This window comes from Sorex araneus, chromosome 3 (genome assembly GCF_027595985.1).
Source record: "Sorex araneus isolate mSorAra2 chromosome 3, mSorAra2.pri, whole genome shotgun sequence".
NCBI classification, from domain to species: Eukaryota; Metazoa; Chordata; class Mammalia; order Eulipotyphla; family Soricidae; genus Sorex; species Sorex araneus.
The window spans coordinates 236,323,980-236,344,566 of NC_073304.1; the positions used below are offsets into that span (position 1 = coordinate 236,323,980).

A 20,587-nucleotide genomic window follows, 5' to 3' on the forward strand; every position below is an offset into this window, starting at 1 on the left:
TCTTACACCTGTCTTGGTAAATCTATCCCGGCAACAAATGTAGACACAATTGCCAGCTCAGGAATGACCATTTAGAAGATCATAATAGCAAAGTCTGGAGTGAACAAGAGTAGAAAGTCTCCTCAAATCACACACTTCTCCAAGGCCAGTTTTGTTTTCAGAATTTCCATAAACACAACTACATTTCTCCTTGCAGAGCTTCCTCCTTGCAGCAGTCTGAAGCTGGGATTATTGGTTTTCAATCCTCTGGACTTCCATGAAAAGGCAGAAAAAAGTTCTCTTCCTCTGAAGGTTTTTTTTTTTTTTTCTCTCTTTTGGGTCACACCCAACAATGCTCAGGGATTACTCCTGGCTCTGCACTCAGAAATTACTCCTGGTGGTGCTAGGGGAACCATACAGGACGCTGGGGATAAAATAAAGGCAAACACTCTCCCCACTGGAAGGCATAACTTGTCCTTCTCCTTACCACAAAAAACCATGACGTTTTTCGTGTTTTTGAAGGGTATGGGGGGGAGAGGAAAGGGGCCAGGGGGGAGAGGAAAGAGGCTACACCCACCTGTGCTCTGGGCTTACTTCTGGCTGTGCAGGCAGGAATCCTTCCAGGCAAGGTTCCGAACCATCTGTGGTACCCAGATCAGACCTGGGTCCGTGGGGACAAAGCTAGTGCCTACCTGCTAGACCCTGCTAGGATCCCAGATCTTTTCTTTCGTTCTTAAAGGCTAAGCTAGATTTCCAAAACCTCAAACAAAAAATTCCTTCGGGAGCTGGACTGACAGTACGGCGGGTAAGGTGTTTGCCTTGCATGCAGCTCACCTGGCTCCCCATATGGTCCCCAAACCCTCCAGGAGTGACCCCTGAGCCCAGAGTCAGGAGTAAACCCTGAGCACCACAGGGTGTGGCCCAAAAACACAACTCATTCCCCCCCACAAAAAAAGAAAAAGTGCCAGAGGCATATAGTACATCAGGTAAGGCATGTGCATTGCATGTGCCCGACCTGGATTCAATCCCCAGCACTCCATATAGGCTAGAGCTCACCAATGAGCACTGCTGGGTGTGGTTAAAAAAAAAAACCCTCAAAATTCCTTTGCACTAATCTAATCAGTAAGCACATGTGACCTCCTCAGGAGGAATCACGTAATTATCAGCCAGAAAATGCTGGCATAGGGTGACCACGTGAGGCTTTAAGGGAAGAAATGCTTCTTACTTTTTTGAGTGTCCGGAATGGGAAGAATCCTGGGCCAGGGCTATGCAGACACGCCAGCAGCTCAGGGTCAATCCCCCGTCCCTTAAGGTTCCCTAGTCCTGCTAGGAAGTCACCACAGAGCAGCTGCTAGGAAACAGCGCCCCCCACCAGGAACACTAATGTGACCCAAAAGCCCAACACGGGAATCTACAGAGATAAACAGAGGGCTTCTGGGTCGTGTCTCCAATGCAGCCACCCCATTAAATCCCAAATGGGCCCTTCAGTCCCATCCCTCACAGCCCTCACATTAACCCTCAGTCCTGGTAGTCCAGACACACCGCCCTGCCCCGAGAGCATTGTTTGGGAGTACCCACCCTATTGCGAATCTAGACTCCAAATTCAAACTCAATAATGGATCTTAAGTGCTTGGTGTCTTGGTGTGACACTGAAGTCATCCCAAGTTTTAGCCAGGTGAATTGTTTTGTGTGGGGACCACACCCGGTGATGCACTCAGGAGTTAATCCCAACAGTGGTTGGAGATTCATATGGAAAACAGGGATTGAACTCAGGTAAACCACTTGCAAGGCAAACGCCCTACCTGCTGTACTATCACTCCAACCCCAGTAATGATATACTTTTAAGAATATGAAATCAGAGGCCAGAGGGATAGTACAGTGGGTGGGGAGCTTGCCTTGCATGTGGCCAACCCCATTTCAGTCCCCAGCCTCCCATATGGTCCCAAGTCCACTCCGAGTACCCGAGTGCAGAGTAAATGCAGTCAGGAGTTGAGTTGCGAGAATCACCGGGTGTGGCTTCAAAACTAAAACCCCCCCAAAAAAAAAAACAAAAAAAAAAAACAAGGGGCCCGGAGCGATAGCACAGCGGGTAGGGCGTTTGCCTTGCACGCGGCCAACCCGGTTCGATCCCCGGCATCCCATATGGTCCCCCAAGCACCGCCAGGAGTAATTCCTGAGCATTGCTGGGTGTGACCCAAAAAGCAAAAAAAAAAAAAACAAACAAAAACCCACACCCACAAAAGATCTGAAATCCTATTTTGTATGTTAAGAGGTTTGCCTGACTGCCTTACTTGGCCCAAGCCTGTGGCTTAGCAGTGTTGGAGAGGTCAGTGGACCGAGGGCTCGGCTGCGCGCTGCCCCAAAGGCGGAACCGGTCAGCTTCCTCCCGCCAGCTTGAGCTGTGAGGCCAAGAACAAAATAATGATAAGAATGTTGTATTTGGTAAACAAACTAGATGGGTCTCAGGCCTGAGCATCAGAATACCCTATCAGTTTTGAAGTACGAAAGAATACCAGACCCTGTCTGGAATGTTCTGGACTGGAATTTTTGGAGGTATGATCCAGTCATGAACTGCTTTAAGAAAGTTAAGACAATGGGGCTGGAGCAATAGCACAGCGGGTAGGGCGTTTGCCTTGCACACACCTGACCCGGGTTCAATTCCCAGCATCCCATAGGGTCCCTAGAGCACTGCCAGGAATAACTCCTGAGTGCAGAGCCAGGAGTAACCCCTGAGTATTGCAGGGTGATACCCAAAAAACAAAAAACAGACGGGTGTGGGGGCTGGAGCAATAGCCCAGTGGGTAGGGCATTTGCCTTGCACGCGGCTGATCCGGGTTCAATTCCCAACATACCATATGGTCCTCTGAGCACTGCCAGGGGTAATTCCTGAGTGCAGAGCCAGGAGTGACCCCTGTTCATCACCAGGTGTGACCAAAACAAAAAAAAAAGCAAAACAACAACAACAAAAAAAAGTTAAGACGGGTGTGTCCATTAGGGAACTGGCCTTGCACACAGCCCACCTGGATCCAATCCCCAGCCCCCAAATGGTCCTCTTGTGCCCCAGGAGTGATCCGGATCATGCTTTGCACCCCAGTACCTGCCCACCCAATTACAAGGCGCACCCCTGAAGGCTCCCGAATCCTCGCCACCTCCAGGTCCAAGATGCAGCACATCCCCGGGCCTTTGCACCCGGCTGTGCTCTTACTCCCGGCTGTGCTCAGGGATCATTCCTGACAGACTGGGGGTCTGTAAGGGGTACCGAGGATAAAACTAAAACTGGGGTGAGGGGCTGCAGCGATAGCACAGCGGGTAGGGCGTTTGCCTTGCACGCGGCCGACCTGGGTTCGAATCCCAGCATCCCATATGGTCCCCTGAGCACCGCCAGGAGTAATTCCTGAGTGCATGAGCCAGGAGTAACCCCTGTGCATCGCCGGGTGTGACCCAAAAAGCAAAAATAAATAAATAAATAAAAACTGGGGTGAGCAACTTGTAAGATGCCTTACCCATAGCCCTATCTCTCCGCCTGGTTTTTTTGTTTTGTTTTTTGGGTCACACCTGGCGATGCACAGGAGTTACTCCTGTCTGTACACTCAGAAATTACTCCTGGCAGTGCTCGGGGGACCATATGAAATGCTGGGAATCGAACACGGGTTGGCCGTATGCAAGGCAAACACCCTCCCTGCTGTCTCCGCCTGTTTTGAAACTTATTTCATTACATACATTTTCACTGCTAAGCATGGTGACTATTGTCATACCTATAGGCCAGTATCACAATTAAACGAACATTTACACACATGGCCTGGATCACCTCAAAGTCAAATTAAGTATTCATCTGTTCATTATTTTCCTTGTGGTCTGTGCTATCATTGCAAAAAGGCAGATCACTGTCACTAAGGAACTGCTCAAAGATTCCTGTAGTTTTATTTTCTTTTTATTTTGGGGCCACATCTAACAATGCTCAGGAATTATTCTTGGCTGTGCATGTGGACAATATGAGGTGCTGGGTCACTGAAAGGAAAGTGGGGGAGGGTATCAGACAGTACTACAGAGAGTAGAAGGGTTAAGGCATGTGCCCCGCACACAGCCAGTAACTGCTCCAGTCACGTGCGCACCGCCAAGAGTGGACCCCAAAGCACAGGGCCCCTGAGCACTGCTGGGTGTCGTCCAAAACCGCCCTTCCTGCCCCCCAGATGAATAGAAACAGGCTAATCTTACGCAGTTACACTCTGAGCCAAGTACCCATATGCTACAGTGTACTACGGCAGTGCCCTTTCCACATACTTGTCTGTCTTTAACAATTCAAAGTTTTCCTATGAAATATTTTAATTTTCCCCAACACTGCAAGTGCTCAGATGACTTTAGTTAATTGTTCTGACCAAACAGAGGAGACCAAATTTAAGTTCAGAATCAAGTTCTCAGGTGTGGTTTTCAATACTAAGTTTTGGACATCGCAAAATTCCATTATTAATAGTATCTAAAGTAATTAAGAAGTGGAAGGATATGGGGCTGGAGAGATAGCACAGCGGGTAGGGCGTTTGCCTTGCACGCGCCGACCCGGGTTCAAATCCCAGCATCCCATATGGTCCCCCGAGCACGGCCAGGGGTAATTCCTGAGTGCAGAGCCAGGAGTAACCCTGTGCATCGCCAGGTGTGACCGAAAAAGCCAAAAAAAAAAAAAAAAGGTGGAAGGGTAACAGAGTCAACTATTGCACACGTGTCCATGCAACAGGTTAGATCCCTGACACATCCCTGAGCATCACCAGATACAGCCCCGAAACAGAGGAATGTACTTACCTGATCTCGTCAAGGAATTCTAAAGAGGATTCCCACTTTTGCTATATAAATTATAGAAGTAAACTGGCAATGCTATATCCACAGGAAAATAAAAGTTCAGCTGATTAAAAAAATTCAGAGGGGCCTGAGAGAGTACAGAGGGTTGGGAGCTTTCCTTGAACATACCCGACTCTGGTTCAATCTCAGCACCCCACAGGGTCCCCTGAGCCCTGACATAAGTGATTCCTGAACGCAGAGCCAGGAGTAAGCCCTGAGAACTATCAGGTGTGGCAAAAAAAAAAAAACAACAGGTATCTTAAGCCAAAATTCTAAGGACTCCTGCTTTCCTTGATGAAGCTCATTCACCAGAAGTATGTTAAAAACAAAACTAAAAAAGTGGGAAGAGTACTTGCCTTGCTTGCAGCCAACCCCAATTTGATTCCTGGAACCCAATATGGTCCCCAGAAGTAACTCCTGAGCATTGCTGAGTATGTCTCTCCACCCCCCAAAAAGACCATATTGCAATTGCAATTTCACAACCATATTGTGAATTGCAAAGACCAATTCACAAAAAAGGTGAATTAATAAGGCATAACGGGGGCCGGAGCAATAGCACAGCGGGTAGGGCGTTTGCCTTGCACGCGACCGACCCGGGTTCAATCCCCGGCATCCCATATGGTCCCCCGAGCACCGCCAGGAGTAATTCCGGAGTGCAGAGCCAGGAGTAACCCCTGAGCATCGCTGGGTGTGACCCAAAAAAAAGCAAAAAAAAGCAAAAAAAAAAAAAAAAGGCATAACGGTAGTACGTCAGTCAAAAAGATCTAAGTGGGGGGGCTGGAGTGATAGTACAGTGGGTAGGGCGTTTGCCTTGCACGCAATCAACCCAGGTTCGAATCCTAGCATCCCATATGTCCCCTGAGCACCGCCAGTATTAATTCCTGAATGCAGAGCCAGGAGTAACCCCTGTGCATCACCGGGTGTGGCCCAAAAAGAAAAAAAGATCTAAGTGGGCCCTGAGCAAAAATACAGCAGGTGGGGCGTTTGCCTGGCACACGGCTGACCTGGGTTCAATCCCAGGCATCCCATATGGTCCCCCAAGCACTGCCAGGAGTCAACATCCTGAGTCATTGCCAGGTGTGATACAAGAATTTTTTTAAAAAACCTTAAAAAAGGGGCTGGAGCAATAGCACAGCAGGTAGGGCGTTTGCCTTGCACGTGGCCGACCCAGGTTCGATTCCCAGCATCCCATATGGTCCCCTGAGCACCGCCAGGAGTAATTCCTGAGTGCAGAGCCAGGAGTAACCCCTGTGCATCGCCAGGTGTGACCCAAAAAGCAAAAAAAAAAAAAAACCTTAAAAAAAATCGGGCCGGAGTGATAGCACAGCAGGTAGGGCGTTTGCCTTGCACTCGGCCAACCCGGGTTCGATCCCCGGCATCCCATATGGTTCCCCAAGCACCGCCAGGAGTAATTCCTGAGTGCAAAGCCAGGAGTAACCCCTGAGCATCACTGGGTGTGACCCAAAAAGCAAAAAATAAATAAATAAATAAATAAATAATAAAAATTAAAAAAATAAAAACCTTAAAAAAAATCTAAGTGAAATTTGGTTTCTTAAACATTGGAGAGTATCTAGAAATTTTTTTTTTTTTGCTTTTTGGGTCACACCCGGCAATGCACAGGGGCACTCCTGACTCTGCACTCAGGAATTACCCTTGGCGGTGCTCAGGGGACCATATGGGATGCTGGGAGTCGAACCTGGGTCAGGCCACGGCAAGGCAAACGCCCTCCCCGCTGTGCTACTGCTCCAGCCCCTCATCTATAAAGCGGATTAAAATCCCATCATTTTCATCTTTCCTGTGGGAATATCCCACTTCCTGGTTCTATTATGCGACCTTTCCCCATACCTCTTTATTTTTTTAAACTGGGGCCACTCCTGCAGAACTCCAGCTCTGCTGGTGCCCATCTCACAGGTCGACGAGGGAAGAGAGTGATGGACCGCCAGGGATCACACATGGGGCCTGATCACGCTTGGCATGTTCACTGCTTGAACTCTCTCCATAATCCCAATATATACACGGAATTTTAAAATGCTAGTGGTCTGAATAATTAACGTGTGGAAACGCATGTAGTATTTATATTATTTCAGTTTTTAGCCACCCAGTGATGCTCAGGGGACTCTAGGGGATGCTGGGCATCAAACCTGAGTTGGCCTTGTGCAAGGCAAACACCCTACCTGATGTACTATCACTCCAGCCCCAATAATATATTCTAACCTAAAATCAAAATTCTCATAGGAAGTTAGGGAGTATGAACTGGTCAAACGATCAGATTTTCAATAGGGTTGGTAAAATTGCAAAATTGCCTTTCCCCAAATTCCACATTCTACCCCACTGTACCCTCGAGTAGTGGTTATAGAAAAGTGTAAGGAGTTAAGTCCACAAGAAAATATATTCAAAACATTATGACCCAGTTTCCTTTTGCAAGTCAAGTTGCACATTTGGAACTGCCTAAGCTTCCTGAACAAAGGCCTTGCTTCTTCCTTGGAATGTTACTTCTGCTTCTTCCTTGAAATGTTACTTTCTGAAGACCTATCCTAGTCATCTCTCTCCCCCTAAACTTCAACTTTCTCGGTATTTCTCAGAATAAAGAAAACAGCTCATTTTAAACAAGAAGTTTATTTAAACAACAAGACGCTTGACTTGAAGGGAAAACTATCTAGGATTCATTTCTTTTAGAGTAATTTATCCCTACTTAAAGACAGATCGCCCTACATGTAACAGCTACGTACAAAAAAGTTATAAAATTGTCCTTGGTTTTACAATGATAAATGAAAAACATTAAAATTCTCCAATCAAACAAGGTATGCAAGAATTTTTATGTTGTTCTTTTTTTTTGTTAAACATTGAGAGCAAAATAACTTACTGGAATATAAAGATAAGAGCTGAATGAGCATGCCACTAATGGAGAAAGGGGGATTTTCACAGAACCAATATTTTTTCCCCATCCCATCTCCATTTGATGTCAATCAAAACATACCATTGGCCATTTAGTTAAAAAAAAAAAATGCAATGCTTGTGCACATACACCAGTTACTTTATGTACAATAAAGGAATGGGGAAGGGGAGAATGAAAGAATAGAGAAAACTATACTGTAGTAGTCAGGATGTGGTGGAACCAAATTGCGGTTTTCGAATTGCGAATGTCTTCTTGGTCTGGAGGAGCTGAGTTCTGGAGGAGAGAGCGGGCTCCGCTAGTAGACACCCCCTGTCTGCTGCTGGAACACATCAATTGTATCTTCGTCCTCCATTTCCAACTGGCGAGAAAGAGAGCAAAGGTGAAGAGCCCGGACTCCTGGGCTAACATGAGATCACTATGTTAGTTTTCTCTGGTTTTCCTCATTTGGGAAGAGGGTCACTCTTAGCTTGGGGGCCACACACAAGGTGCTAGGGACTGGACCCAGGGCCTTCCATGCACGGTATATGCAGGCTCTATAACTTGCATCCCTGGCCCGCTCACCAAGAAATGACCCCATCTAAGGAGCCAGAGTTGATAGTATGGCAGGCACGGTGCTCGCCTCCTAACTCTGGCATCTAACATGCCACCCCCCACACACATCTCCCCCAAAAAACAAAGGCATGTTTCAAGGGCCAGAAAACGAACTCAACAGGAGAAGCTCACGCTTTGCATGCAGGTGGCCTGCATTATACAGTCCCTCAATCACCACAGGGAACATCCCCTGAACAGAGCAGTAGGTGTCCCCAACCACCACCAGATACAGCTGCGAATAAAACCAAGGTAATCACGGTCCTTCCACCACTCCCACGTCTTTTGGGCTCGGGAGGTACCCAGAGCTCCCACAGCAAAGCATGAGCACAGGTCCTTGAAGTCACGCCCGTGGCCTTCATTCTATTTATTTTCTGAGGTTCAGAATGGTAAGTCAGATGTTAAAAAGCTAAGTATGCCTTCAAAGAATAAACACGGCTTTTATTCTCATTTGTAAAGAGAATCCAGCTCCTCCTCGTGGCTACGTGGGGGAACTGCTGCTATTCTCCAGCCTCCCCACTAAACCCACAGGCCAGTTACATCTCTGGGAAGTGTAGAGGGCCTCACTCAAGGTGTAAGTTCCAGGCGTTTGCATATCCTTCCAAGGACTGCAGGGCCATACTGGACAAGGCTCGGGTTACTCCTGGCTCTACACTCAGGAATTGTGCTTGGGACCATGTGGGATGCTGAGGATTAAACTGAGGTTGACCTTGGGAAAGGCAAACACCCACCCATATTTCTCTGGCTCCTCAAAGTCTCTAACTCCTTAAGAGAAATTCAAAGGTGACTCCTTTAAAATAATCTTTCAAGTATAACTCAGACATTAAAACTTTGTTATAAAGCAGCCCTCCCCCCAAGATTAAGTACATCTAAGACCAAAACAAAGCAATGACCATGAGAACTCAGTCAAGTTTACAAAGGAACAGAACAACTCGTGTGATATGAAGAGATTAAAGCATAAGACAGGTTTCAATTTTGCACAGTTGATTCTAGAAAGCTGCCTGTTCAGTTCAGCTATCAAGACTCTTGTTACAGGGCCAGAGATAGTACAGCGGAGCAATAGTATAGCTGTTAGGGTGCTTGCCTTACACGTGGCCGGCCTGGGTTCAAACTCTGGCATCCTATAATGGTCCCCTAAAGCCACCAAAAGTAATTCCTGAGTGCAGAGCCAGGAGCTACCCCTGAGCACTGAGGGGTGTGGCTCCTCCCCCACATTCACCCAAAAATAAACCCCAAGAGATCACGGCTTCTCTAGAGTGGAAAGAATCAGAGAAGAGAAATATGCATCCAATAAAGAACACAGGCTTGAAAAGCTCGAAAGATGGGTCAGAGATACAGGAGAGGGTAGGGTGCCTGCCTTGCACACTGCCGCCTGGGTTCAATCCCTGGCAGCCCATATAGGTATGGTCCACCAAGCCCTCTGAGAGTGATTCCTTCTTCTGCTTTTTTTTGGGTCACACCCAGCAATGCTCAGGAGAACATATAGGATGCCAGTGACTGAACCCAGCGCAAGGCAAATGCCCGACCGGCTCTACAGTCTCTCTGGTCCCAGACTGCGAATGATCTCTACGTGCAGAGCCAGGAGTACTGAGCATTGCCAGGTGTGACCCAGAAAAAAAAGCAAAAGAAAAGGAAATAAGCAAGCCAGAACCAGAGTTCTTAATCCATTATTCTCTAATAATAGTAATAATTAGATTGGGAGGAATGAATCAGGGCAACTCATGATCAGCTTTACTGAGTGGTAACCAAATCATTTAAAAGCCGTTGGCATTTTGGAGCTGGAGATAGTATGTTGGGTAAGATGTTTGCCTTGCACGCAGCTGACCTGGGTTCGATCCCCAGCATCCCATATAGTCCCCCAAGCACAGCCAGGAATGATTCCTGAGGGCAGAGCCAGGAGTAACCATTTGGGCACTGCTGGGTGTGACCCAAGCACCAAAAGCACTGATTGCATTTTGGGGCTTGAGAGATAGCGGGGTAGGGTGTTTGCTTTACACGCAGCCCGGGGTCAATCTCAGCATCCTATTTGATCCCTGGAGCACCAGGAGTTATCCCTGAGCATCGCCAGGTGTGGCCCAAAAACAAAAAGTTAAAAAAACATGAAAGATATCGGCATTTTGAGAACTTAACCCTATTTTCAACCTTACCTTCCTACCTGGTTATATATATATATTTTTTTGCTTTTTGGGTCACACCTGGCGATGCACAGAGGTTACTCCTGGCTCTGCACTCAGGAATTACCCCTGGTGCTCAGGGGACAATATGGGATGCTGGGATTTGAACCTAGGTCGGCCGAGTGCAAGGCAAATGCCCTACCCACTGTGCTATCTCTCCAGCCCCTGGTTATATTTTTTATTGCCTTAAACTATGAAGGAAAAACACCCCGGAGGCCCCAGTGAGTGACAAGTCTAAGGCCCTGGACTCAACCCTCCATCAGGCCCCACAACGGTGCCCTCGACAAGAGCTACAAATTCCAAATATGAGAATCCACAAATTCATCAACAAAGCAGTTTGATTTCGCTAATAAATATCTTTACCTGTGCAGGTGTGTCTGTTTCGTTGATTGGCTGCCCATCAAATCGGAATCTGATCTGCCTCATTGACAAACCCTGTATAAGTTTCAAATATGCATGCAAAGAAAAAAAAGACAAAGAAAAATGTTTAGATAAAACTTTGTATATTCAGTTTAAAATACATTGAGTTATTTTCATTTGGGGGGATTGGGGCGATCACACTGAGGTGTTGGGGGACTCCATGTGGTGCCAGGAACCCAGCCAGGGTCGTTCACATGCCGGCCAACCCCTTAACCCCGTACTACTCATCTGGCCCCTGTAGAAACAATTCAGCTCCATTTCTGGGCTACAACTGGAGATACTCAGGGGATTTTATGGGGTGCCAGGGATCAAACCTGGGTCAAGCTCTGGATACAGCCAAGAGCCACATTATTCAGAGCTGAGAGCAGCTCCCGGGCACCACCAGAGACAACCCAGCCCAGCCCGCCTCCCAATTCTAGAAGCCCAACCTGGGAAGTGTTACCACCAACTGGGAAATGTTAATTTAGTTTCAATAATTTTTTATATGTATTTTAGGAGACAAATTAGCCCAAACAGGTACTTTCTGCAAGGTGATTCTAACATATTATTTCTCAAACATTACTAACTTGACACAGGACTGAGTAGTATTAACCTGCAGACTACTTTCTAAGAGCCATTTTATAGTCCTGACACTGTTATCACTGTCATCCCACTGTTCACCGCGGGTGCCAGTAACGTCTCCATTTGTCCTGGCCCTGAGATTTTAGCAGCCTCTCTACTCGTCCTTCCCAAAGGTGCCACACTGCAGGCTCTTTCAGGGTCAGGGGAATGAGACCCATCATTGTTACTGGTTTTGGCATATCAAATACACCATGAGGAGCTTGCCAGGATCTGCCATGTGATTTTCTTCACTAGCTCTTATAAATGCCTGATACTCTGTACAATGATCAAAATTACAAACTATAATTGCTTTTACACATTCTCTGATGCAAATAAGAAATTTTAACTGCGTTCTGAGACTAAAAATAGTGTTCAAGGTACACTTAAAACAAAAAAAAACATACCCAGGGGCTGGTGCAATAGCACAGCAGGTAGGGCATTTGCCTTGCACATGGCCAATCTGGGTTTGATTCCCAGCATCCCATATGATCCCCTGAGCACTGCCAGGGATAATTCCTGAGTGCAGAGCCAGAAGTAACCCCTGTGCATCGCTGGGTGTGACCCAAAAATGCAAAAAAAAAAAAAAAAAAACAAACAACCATGCCCAGAATGCTCAGGGCTTACCCCTGGCTCTGCACTTGGGGATCACTCCTTGCAGGCTTGGAGGACAACATAGGGTGCTGGGATCAAACCCGTGTCTGCCCTTCCAAGGCCACTGTACTATGGCTAAGGCCCCTAAACACTTGTATTATTTCCCTCATTTAATGGATGTACAGAATCTACCTTTAAACCTCCAGAAGCTGGAAAGATACTACAAAGATAAGGTGCTTGCCTTGCAGGGGACAACCCTGGGTTCGATCCCCAGCACTGGTTATGGTTATGATCCGGAAACCAGCAGGAGGGATTCCTGAGCAAGAGTAAGCCCTGAACACAGTTGGGTGTGGCCAAAAACAAATAGAATAGAGGTTGAGGGTTGCTCACTACTGGATTAAGGACTGAGCTGAGTACAAAGCTAGGAGAAACTATGAGTACTGTTGGATGAGGCACCCTACCCCAAAGGAAACTAATGAAAAAGTGAAACTCCTGAGTAAATATAAATGGGCTGGGTAGGTACCCCAAAGAGTTGAGGGCATGCTTTGCATCTGGGCCTCCTGGGTTAGATCCTCAGCACTCAGACACTGCCCAGAGCAATGCTGCTGCCCCTCACCCATTTTACCAAACTCCTGGTGTTTATACGGTATTGTAATATGAGGATCACAGCGCTCTCCTTTAAAACTTGAGTTTGGGTTCAAAATAGAGTTCAACGGTTCAAACATATTTTGTGATCAGTCTAGTTTGATTACTGACATTATATGGTCCCCTGAGAACCACTTGGGTGTGGCCCCAATACAAATAGCACCAGTCCTGGGGCCAAAGAAATAAGGCAACATGCTTTACTTGTGCCCCAATTCTGAATGGTCTCTATGCACTGCTGGGAGTGACCCCAGGCACTGAACCAGAAATACCCTGGGTAATCCCCACCAGCTACAAGAACACAACCTGTCAATTCCTCTGGGGTTCAAGTTTGCAGACACGATGCAAAGATACTAATTACTTTATTTACACAGTACTAAAAATTCTGTGGGCCACGGTACCACAGGGAGAGAGCTTGCCTTGCATGCAGCCAGCATGGGTTCGATCCCTGGCATCCCAACATTGTCAGGAGTGATTCCTAAGTGCAGAGCCACAACTTACCCCTGAGCATCGCCAGGTATAGCACACACTCGCGCACACACAAACACACAATACGCCAACACCTGGACTCTAACACATAAAGTCAGTCCCTGATGGCCAGATAATAGTACAGTAGGTAAGACTTTTCTTTGCACAGCCCCTACCTCTCACCCCTCCCCCCCAAAAAACAGAACCAAATCAATCAACTCGTGCGTGCACTCCAAAACCACCTGGCACCTGCAAGAAATAGGATCAATTTGGAGTCAGAGAGAGAAAATAATGGGGGTTAAGGCACTTACTTGCCCAGCATGCAGCCTGCCTTGGCTAGATTCCCTAGCATCACATACGGTCTCCTAAGCATCACCAGCAGTGAACAGAGCATAGGAATAGCCGAGTGCTGGGTGCGGTGCAACACCCTCCCCCCAAACAAATAAAAAAAAAAAAAACTGCACTGGGAGCTGGAGAGATATTACAGCAGGTAGGGAGGCTGCCTTGCATACAGCCCCCCCAGCCCCCCAGATGGTCTTCAAGCCAAGAGTGATCCCTGAACACTGCCGGTTTGACCCAAACAAGCAACCTAGGCTGGAGAAACAGCTTGCCAGGCTTCGCAAGTGCTTCGAATACAGAAACCCAGGGTCTGATCCCTAGCACAAGACCCCCCCCACACACACACACACCACTGGGCTTGGCCCAAAACGAAAAGTTAAAAACTGGTAAAAACTGAGGCTTGGAGTGCTAGTACAGTGGGTAGGGCATTTGCCCTGCATGTGGCGATCCAGGTTCCACCCCCTTTATCATGTATGGTCCCTTAAGCATCGCTAGAAGTGATTCCTGAGTGCAGAGCCAGGAGTAACCCCTGAGCATCACCGGGTGTGACCCAAAAAGTAAAAAGGGAAAAAAAAATAAAAACTGGTACAAATTTTAGAAAAATGTTCAAGCATTTCAAATTACTATGATTTGGTTTCACTTCTTACTGGACTTCAATACAAAACAGTCATATTTCAAGAGATAATTACACCTGGATCACGACTACTCGACCAGAAGCATAGGGTAGAGAATAGAATATGCTGATGAATTCTGTGAAGCACCAAGTATCAAGGATAACATCACAGGTTGATTTTTCATATCATAGTTCTGAACTCACACGAAGATTTAGAATAGTGCTCCTTCGAACAGGGACACCAGAGAAAGCTCTTTCTTTTTTTTTTCTGGGAGTACTGCAGACATCTCTTCTTTTTCTTGTCATGGCTTTAATTTTTATTTTTTTTTATTCTTTAATTAGTGAGTCACCATGAGGGCAGAGAAAGATTTTTAAGTAAAAAAGGCCTCTGAGGGGGCTGGAGTGATAGCACAGCAGGTAGGGCATTTGCCTTGCACGCGGCCGACCCGGGTTCGAATCCCAGCATCCCATATGGTCCCCTGAGCACCGCCAAGGGTAGTTCCTGAGTGCATGAGCCAGGAGTGACCCTTGTGCATTGCCAGGTGTGACCCAAAAAGAAAAAAAAAAAAAAAAAAAAGGCCTCTGAGATACTATCAGGACATCCAACATCTACCAGAACCTCCAAAATATACTCCCAAACTCATTTCTTTTTTTTTTTTGGGGGGGGGTGTCACACCTGGCGATGCTCAGGAGTTATTCCTGGCTCTGAACTCCGGAATCATTCCTGGCAGTGCTCGAGGGACCATAAGGGATACTGGGAATCGAACCCAGGTCGGACGTGTGCAAGCAAACGCCCTACCCGCTGTGCTACCGTTCCAGCCCCCCAAACTCATTATTGAATGAACCTTGACAGGAAATCCTTGGTCGATAATTATCAGCCATTGTAAACCACAGTGCCTAAATTAAAAAAGTTCACAAGGGCTGAAATCGGGCTGGCGAGACTCAAAGCACTCCTCTTAGCCATGGGGTCCTGGCTGGAACCTAAGCACTGCATCAGAGTCCCCCAAGCACCACCAGGGGTCACTCCTGAGCAGAGCCAGCAGTAGTGTGAGTACTACTGGGTGTGGCCCAAACCTCCCTGCCCCCCACAAATACTCTAACAAATTAGATGAACTCTTGTCTCTGCATAAGGTAGAAGTGCATGCTTCAGTAGAATATGGGGCAGGGTTTCATCCGCAAGCAGTCACCCGGTACTGTGCTTTCAGCCACCTTCGTGGGCAATGGGTGACCAAAAACCAAACCCAAAAGAGACATTTCAGTCTTCTGATAGCCTGTAGTTTAGCCTAGAGATGGGAGTTGGGGGCTGGCGAGAGTGCGAGAGTTAAAGAGTTGGCAACTGACCCAAGTCCAATCCCCGGCACCGGCAGTGGCGATCCCTAAGGACTAAGGCTAAGCCCAGCACACCTGAGCATGACCCCCCACCCCAAAAAGACAGGGAACTGCCCTAACTATGTAACACTTCCAATTCCCTTTCCCTGGATTCCGCACCAACGTGTGGTCCCAAGATGTTTGAACAATCGTAAACATCAGCACAAGAAAAATCCAAGAAAAGGTTCAGGTTTGGGGCCATCATCAGTGGTGCTCCCACATGCACTCCAGCCCTCTGAGCAGCCCCCAGTCCCAAGGAAAACCTTACACTAGGAAGGACCACTGAATGCAACAAAGCAAGATTAGGGGCCACAGCAACTGTACAGCGAGGAGGGCATTTGCCTTGCACCGGACACGGATTCCTACCCCAGCATCCCCTATGGTCCCCAAGCACCTCCAGGAGTAATTTCTGGGTGCAGAGCCAGGAGTAACCCCTGAGCATCTCTGGGTGTGATCCAAACATTACAAAAACAAACAAACAAACAAACAAAAAAACCCAGCAAAATTACTGAAGTGTTCTGGATCTGACAGAAGTACAAGAGCTGTTCGGTGTTTGCTTTCCTGACACCATGCAATGCCCCGGTACGTGGTAGATATGTACGTGGTAACCATCACACCAAAACTTTGAGGTCCTCACCAAGAAAAATACAGTATTTACTCCTACTGTCCCTGGTCCAACACAGTCCCAAGCACCACCAGGATCAATCCCTGCATACAGATCCAAGAGTAACCCCTGAGCATAAGTGGATGTGACCTACCCCTCCACTCCAAAATAATTCATATCAACAGAAGTTAAAGAAATACAAAGAATCTAGTTGAAAAGTCTTAAATCTAAGTCGTGTGTTTCTGTTTTGTCTAAGGTTTGACTGCGTAACTCTACAAATTACCCTTAAAAATCCCCAGTAACCTGAAGGGGCGCTCTTGTTCAAATACGGGAGATGCTAGTGCAAGAATCCCTCAGCACCTCTATTTAAGTTCACTTTCACTTCTAGGTAAATTGATCTCACTAAAATTCTTCAGACAGAAGAATGAGATTGTATCTTCGTCAGGAAGACTAAGATATATTGCAAATTAATACTAAACTTCAGACTGAGTCCAGAGCAATGCAGCAATAGGGTGCTTGTCTTACCAGCCAAGTCGGGTTCCATCCCCGGCATCCCATATGGTCCCCCTAAACACTGCCAGGAGTGATTCAAGTGCAGAGCCAGGAGTAACCCCTGAGCACTGTCAGGTGTGGACCAAAACCACAAACCCCTCCCCTTATTTTTTTTTTAGTACTTTCAAACAGAAGTTTTTATTTTTAGTTTGCTACAAATGTCTTTACGTCCCCTGGTATAAGCTAAGTATTAACTCAAACCCTACACTGTATAGGTCTAGCTTTTACCTATTCTGAGTCTATTTTGGACAACTTGCAATGTAGATAAATTATTTTTCTCACTTTCTTTTGGGTTTGGAAGTATCAGGAGGAACTGCACCTGGAGCCTCACAGATAGCCATACGCTGGCCCTGTTTTAGTATTAAAACATGTACACAACTCTTATCAATTATACATTCAGGACAGATCAAGAAAAGCACTTCTGCACCAGAAATAGTACAGATTTTAAGATGCACTTCTTGTATTTGACCTACATTCTTTTTCACCCCCAAAACCTACAATAAATCTAAAGTACACCAAGTTATTGTTAAAAGCATCTAAATACCTTCTCAATTCCTTACAAATTATCTATTTAAAGTTGCATTTGCAGGGATTCAGAAGCAGAAGTGCCACTGTTAAAGTTTGCATTTACCTCCCAGAATCTGCTCGTTCCTACTTTCTTTTCTTGAAGTCTATCGCTTAATCCAGTTCATTCTTTTTTTTTTTTTTTTGAATAAAATTACATCCATTTCAGTACAAACCAAGTATGGAAAAAGTCTGACACATTTATGGCACAGGATCAGAATCATCGAACATCATCCAAACCATCGATATACAAAACGTATGATAAAAACTATGCCAAAAAAAATTAAACAAAAACCCTGTCAATTATGCCAATACACATCACTCTGGCTAGAGATAATTAATGCTAACACTACGCTCCTCTAGTTTCTATTAACGGAAATGTTTGTTTTCCTTAAACTTTTATTTCGTGGAAAAACACGTGTGCGTTCCTCACCTGTCGTTCACAATAGGCTTTCATTAGTTTACTAAGTGGCGTATGCCTCTTAATCTTAAACTGCACCACAGAACCATCCTGACCCGCCACCTTCAAATTAATATGATCGTTGTTCTCGGTCTTGACGCCTTCCTGTTGAAAGAAAAATAAAAGTGCCATTTTGAAAATGCGGGAGGCTAAGGAAAACAGTAATAAAGAGCAGAGATAACGAGAAGGCGGGTTTCGAAGCGGCAGTCCAAGTTTGTTTCCGAATTCAACAGGTCTCCCGTTCAGCTGTTTCCAGCGGCTGAGCCCGCGTGAAGGGAGCCGTCCCCGGGCCACAGCACCCAGGAGCTGTCAGAGCCGGGCCAGGGGTGGGCACCTCGGGGCGTGCAGCCCGGGGCCCGCGGGGCGCCCCCTCCACCCCCAACCTCCTAAAACGGCCCCTCGCAGCCCGCCCGGGCGCTGGCTCCTCCCGAGGGGGCTCCGAGGGGCGTGCTCGCGGGGCAGGGGCGGGAAGAGAGCGGGGAACTCGCCATTCAAAACTCACCGTCTCGGATTCAAAAGTTCCCCCGCCCGGGGACCCACGAGTCGCGGGCCCCGCGCGCCCGGTGCCCGCGGCGGCGGTTGACTCGGAATCCCGCGCCCCGAGCCCGCCCCCGGGAGCCCCGCTCGCCGCAGCCGCATTTTGTTTATCTCCAGCTCGGGCCTCCCCTCCCTCCCCTTTGTTGTCACGGGGCGCGGGCACAGGATCCCCCCCGAGTCTCCCTCCGGGCCGCCGCCGACCCCGACCCCAAGTTCCCCGGGACCGAGGGGGGGCGTTGGAAAGCGCGTCCCGGAGCCCCTCCGCCCTCCCTCGGGGCGCGGCGGGGCCGGCGGGCGGGGGGCGCGCCCCCCACGCCCCTCCGAGCCTGCGTGCCAGCCGCCGGGGGGCCCCGGGCCCCGCCGCCCGCCCGCCCCGCCGCCCGGGCCTGCAAACCCGCCCGAGAAAGTTGCGTCCGAGAAAGTGTCCGGCCGCGCATCTGCCCGCGGGCCCGCGAAGCCACATGGCCCGCGCGGGGCCGGGGGCCGCCGCCGCCCCTCCCCCCGCCCGGGACCCCGGGGGCGCCCCCCGGAAAGCCCCGCTCCCGCGCCCCCCCGCCGCCCCCCGCCGGACCGGCCCGAGCCCGCGGGCGGCCCGGCGGCTCGAGCCCGGGGTCCCCGGGCGGGGGAAACCCCGGCGGGACGGCGCGGGGACGGCGGGGGGAGGGGACTTCCCGCCACGGCGGAGGCGGCAACCCCCGGCGCGGGGTCCGCGGCCGGCGGCGACCCCGCGCGCCCTAACGCCCCTCGGCACGCGCGCCCCGCCGGGCCCGGCCCGCGCCGCCCGCGCCCCGCGGGCCCGAGGCGCGGCGCCCGCGACCCGCCCGACCCACTCGCGACGGCCGGGGGCGGGGGAGGGCGGCGGGGCCGCGGCGGGCGCGGGAGCGGGGAAAATGGCGCGGAGCGTCCGGGCCCGAGACGCGGCCGGCCCCGTGGGGGGCCCAGGAAGGCGCGGGGAGTCCGCGGGCGGGCTCGGGCCGACCCCAGCCCGCGCCGGGACCCGGGCCGCGCGGCGAGGCGGCCGCCGCGGCGCTCACCTTGGGCTTTTCGTCGGCCATGGCGAACGCCGGAAATCTCCTCAGCGACCGCTTCACAAAAGAGGCACCAGGTCCGCACCGAACGCGCACACAGGCAGCTCCAGGAGCGGCAGAAGAAGGAGGCGGCAGCGCTGGAGAGGCGGAGGGCGCGCGCACGTCGTGCGCTCCCTCCCCCCGCCCTGCGTGCGCGAGCACGAGCGGCCGGCGCTTCCCATTGGTCGCCGCCTCGCGGGAGCGCGCAACGCTTACATAACCACCCCCCGCCCCCGCCCCGCGCCGCCGCGGCCGGGGCCTGGCGCCCGCCCGAGCGGCGGGAAGACGCGCGGACACGCGCACCCGGCCCGCCGCGGGGGCGCGCCTGGCTCTGGGCGGGGCTGTATTGTCCTCCTTCTGTGGTGGAGCTTAATCAAAATGGCTTCCAGCTGGTCCTCGGTGGGGACGAGCAGGCCCGAGGCCTAGACGTGAGGCACGGCCGCGCGAGGCCGCCCGCCTGGCCGCACGGGGGGATGCCCAGATCAAAGGCCCGGCCTGAGGCTCTGACTGGAAAAGGCCCCGCGCCCGGTGGCCCCACGCAGCTCTCCGCTCCGAGGCGCCTCGCGCTTCTCGGCCTTTGAACTGCAAAGCTAACGCCCGACCCGCTTCCCACAGGACTCTCGCGTGGGGGCGCCACCCGCGACCCGGCCCGGGGCCTCACGCCCAGGGGCAGCCGGCCGGACCCCAGAGGAGCGGCCCCGAGCCCCCGGGGAGCGATCCCTGAGCACCCTCAGAAGCGATCCCCGAGCACCTCCGGGGAGCGATCCCCGAGCACTCTCAGAAGAGATCCCCGAGCACCTCCGGGGAGCGATCCCCGAGCACCCTCAGAAGCGATCCCCGAGCACCTCCGGGGAGCGATCCCCGAGCACCCTCAGAAGCGATCCCTGAGCACGCCCGGGGAGCGATCCCCAAGCACCTCCGGGGAGCGATCCCCGAGCACCCTCAGAAGCGATCCCCGAGCACCCCCGGGGAGCGATCCCTGAGCACCTCCGGGAGTGATCCCTGAGCACCTCCGGGAGCGATCCCGGAGCACTGCGCCAAGAGCCAGAGCAGATCCAAACGGGAGTCGCTCCCTGAGCCCCGGAGCGGGTCCCGCCGGCTGCCCCGTCTTTTCTCTGTTCCCTGACAGGAAAGCGCCTCCGTTACCGCCCGAGGCCACTCTCCACGCTTCTGCTCGCCCACTCCCACGCGGCCCCCTGCAGCCTGCGGTGTTCCCGGGGAATCCCGGGGAACCGCCCCCCGGGGCCGCGCTCCCAGCCCCTCGCTCCTCTGGAGCGCCCCCAGGGCCTGTCCTC

The 20,587-nt window shown here is 50.4% G+C and overlaps 1 protein-coding gene across 1 annotated transcript; it reads right to left on the bottom strand.

Moving 5' to 3' along the window:
• Positions 1 to 7,406: 7,406 nt before the first annotated feature.
• On the bottom strand, positions 7,407 to 19,439 carry SUMO2 (small ubiquitin like modifier 2). The gene is made up of 4 exons (XM_055133787.1): positions 19,260 to 19,439; positions 17,662 to 17,793; positions 10,831 to 10,902; positions 7,407 to 8,063 (listed from the first exon to the last, which is right to left on the bottom strand). The coding sequence occupies exons 1-4, from the start codon at positions 19,278 to 19,280 to the stop codon at positions 8,001 to 8,003; spliced, it is 288 nt and encodes a 95-aa protein (XP_054989762.1). The 5' UTR covers positions 19,281 to 19,439; the 3' UTR covers positions 7,407 to 8,000.
• Positions 19,440 to 20,587: the final 1,148 nt, after the last annotated feature.